Source organism: Colobus angolensis, unplaced genomic scaffold, assembly GCF_000951035.1.
Source record: "Colobus angolensis palliatus isolate OR3802 unplaced genomic scaffold, Cang.pa_1.0 Scaffold143, whole genome shotgun sequence".
Lineage (NCBI taxonomy): Eukaryota > Metazoa > Chordata > Mammalia > Primates > Cercopithecidae > Colobus > Colobus angolensis.
In genome coordinates this window covers 11,806-14,412 of record NW_012114522.1, presented here as the reverse complement: position 1 = coordinate 14,412, position 2,607 = coordinate 11,806, and the positions used below count along the sequence as shown (strand labels likewise).

Here is a 2,607-nt window from a genome sequence, read left to right as displayed (position 1 = left end):
AGCCAGGATGGTCTCGATCTCCTGACCTCGTGATCCGCCCGTCTCAGCCTCCCAAAGTGCTGGGATTACAGGCTTGAGCCACCGCGCCCGGCCAAAACTTTCATTTTTCAAACTATCACTGTGATCCCACGCTTTGTGGCAGAATCTGGTTTGATATGATTTAGTATTTACAGAGCACTTCCATTTACCTCATTATCTGATCTCTGCTGCATTACAAGGAAGGCGGCTTGGTACAATTCCTTTTTGTAAGTTACATGCAGATAGGTAGTGTAAAAAGAAAACTGGTTTGGCGTCAACCTGACTTCCACGAAGGATGATTCTCTTCCATGACCAATTTGGAGTTCAGAGTGAGGGACAAGAGGCACAGTCAAGTGCTCCACTGAAAATGGCTGCTGAGAACGCATACTGCTCTGGGACTCCCTGATTGTCTTAAGGGAAAAAGATCCCATTCTCTTCCCATCCATTCTCAGTTCTTCTATTCAAAATAGTGTGAGTTGGTGCCTAAAAATACTGAGAAGATGAAGTCTTTGTTTCAGACTTTTTTAAAGAGATGGTCTTGCTCTTTTGCCCAGGCTGGACTCTCCTGGGCCCAAGCAAGCCTTCCACTTCAGCTCCCAGAGTAGCTGGGACTACAAGTGTGGCAGCCACCTTCGGCTCCACATTGTCCTTTAAGTATGTAGCGCTGGCTGGTGTCACATCTTCAGTCGGCATTTACCCTGTCCTGGAGCACAAAATCCAAGCAGAGCTTCTCCATCACACAAGGAAATAGAGGAAATCAGCAATTCTGTAAGAGTGACGTGGTGTGAAGAACTACTGTGGCTGGCACAGGGGGACTTGAGGTCCGAAGCTCTGTCACTAGCTCTCTTGAGAGGCAAGCAAGGGAGACATGAGGTCCAAGAGAGAGGATTGCGGGGTTCTCCCGCTGAAGGGTTGGACCAACTGATGCTTTTGTGGCGGGAGGCAGAGGACTAGAGAGACCAGGATGGGTGAAAACAGGAGGATATTTATTTTAAGGTGCATACCAGCTCAGTGGATTCACATCCAAAAAGTTGAGCCTTGAACAAAGACTGAGCAGGATTTGTAAAAGCAAACTTACAGAAGCAAAACAAAGGCAGTTAATCATATAATCACAGGTCACATAATCTATAGCATAACTGATGACCTGGCATAACTTGTGGCCTTGCATAGCTGTTGGCCTTGTAGCTGCGATGAAAGAAAAAAACAAAAGCTGGCTAAATACAGACATTCGTCCATTTTTTTTTTTCTTTTTTTAACTTCACCCCTGCTCCGGAAGGGGGGTGTCTGGAGCCTATTCCTTTGGTTTTGACTTCTGGAACAGCGTTATATTTTTTTTTTTTTTTTTTTTGAGATGGCGTCTCGCTCTGCCCCCAGGCTGGAGTGCAGTGGCGCAGTCTCGGCTCACTGCAAGCTCGGCCTCCCGGGTTCATGCCATTCTCCTGCCTCAGCCTCCTGAGTAGCTGGGACTACAGGCATCCGCTGCTACGCCCGGCTAATTTTTTTGTATTTTTAGTAGAGATGGGGTTTCACTGTGTTAGCCAGGATGGTCTCGATCTCCTGACCTCGTGATCCGCCCACCTCGGCCTCCCAAAGTGCTGGGATTACAGGCGTGAGTCACCGCGACCAGCCTTGGAACAGCGTTATCTTATAACTGTCCTTGAAGTGAGCTTGCTAAACAAAAGAAAACTTGTTGTGTTTTTCTTTTTAACCCCTGCTTTGCCACATTCTGGGCCTTGGCTTTTACTTTTCTTGGAGTGAATGAATGCAGTACTTATTATTTTTAAATCTCTGCCTCGCTTTAATAATGATAAAAGGCTGAATTTTTGCCAACTTGTCCATTTGTCACCATGTCGTGCTAAAGCACACTTGACACTCCATAAAGCCTCAGATCAAACCTCAAAACGAAGCAGTTATGTGAAAAATAACATTGCCCTATAATCACTATCGGAAGGTTCTCACCCAGAGTAGTTCCCAGGCTGCTCTTCTTTGTCCCCCTTAAGACCATAAAGAGGCCGTTCTTTTTTGGTGAGACAGGTTGTCCAACACGAGCAGGACGCTGCCTGCCCCATCCTGAAGCAACACTGTCACCGAGGTCACAGGACAAGGATACAGGGCAAGACTAAGAAGAGCAAAGCGCAGACTTCTCTCATCTGGACCAGGAGACACGAGCTCGGGACCTGGCCAAGGCAGCCTGACCACACTGCACAGACCCCGGCTCTGGCTCCGTGCAGATCTGGGTTCCCCCAATGGGAGGTGTTGGGGCTCTCCAGGGAAATCGGGGTTCTCCGGGGATGTCAGGTTCCTTCGGGGGGCCAGCCCCTGGATTCGGGGTTCTCCGGGGGGGGGGTCGGGGGCGCCTGCCGCACACCCACCTTGACGCGCTTTCAGCAGTAGCGAGTTGGCCATGATGTTCTCGAGCTCCGTGTCCTGGCGCCGCCGCCGCCGCCTCCGCCCGCGGATTCTGCGAGACCGATGAGACTGAGGAGGAGGAGACTGAGAAGGCGGAACAGGAGGAGACGCCGCTGCCCCCGCGCATAGCTCTCCGGGCGTCACCCACTCCTCGAGCCCCGGACACGGTCCCGGGGGGCT

General features: G+C 50.4%; 1 protein-coding gene across 4 annotated transcripts in view; it reads right to left on the bottom strand.

Annotated features, from left to right (window-relative positions):
* The window catches only part of GRK4 (G protein-coupled receptor kinase 4), an 85,564-nt gene extending 82,963 nt beyond the window's left edge, over positions 1 to 2,601 (bottom strand). For all 4 annotated transcript variants that reach the window (XM_011935369.1, XM_011935371.1, XM_011935370.1 and 1 more), the window contains exon 1: positions 2,391 to 2,601. In XM_011935369.1, the coding sequence (XP_011790759.1) occupies positions 2,391 to 2,424 (34 nt within the window). In that variant the 5' untranslated portion in view covers positions 2,425 to 2,601. The remainder of the gene's footprint in view (positions 1 to 2,390) is intronic.
* Positions 2,602 to 2,607: the final 6 nt, after the last annotated feature.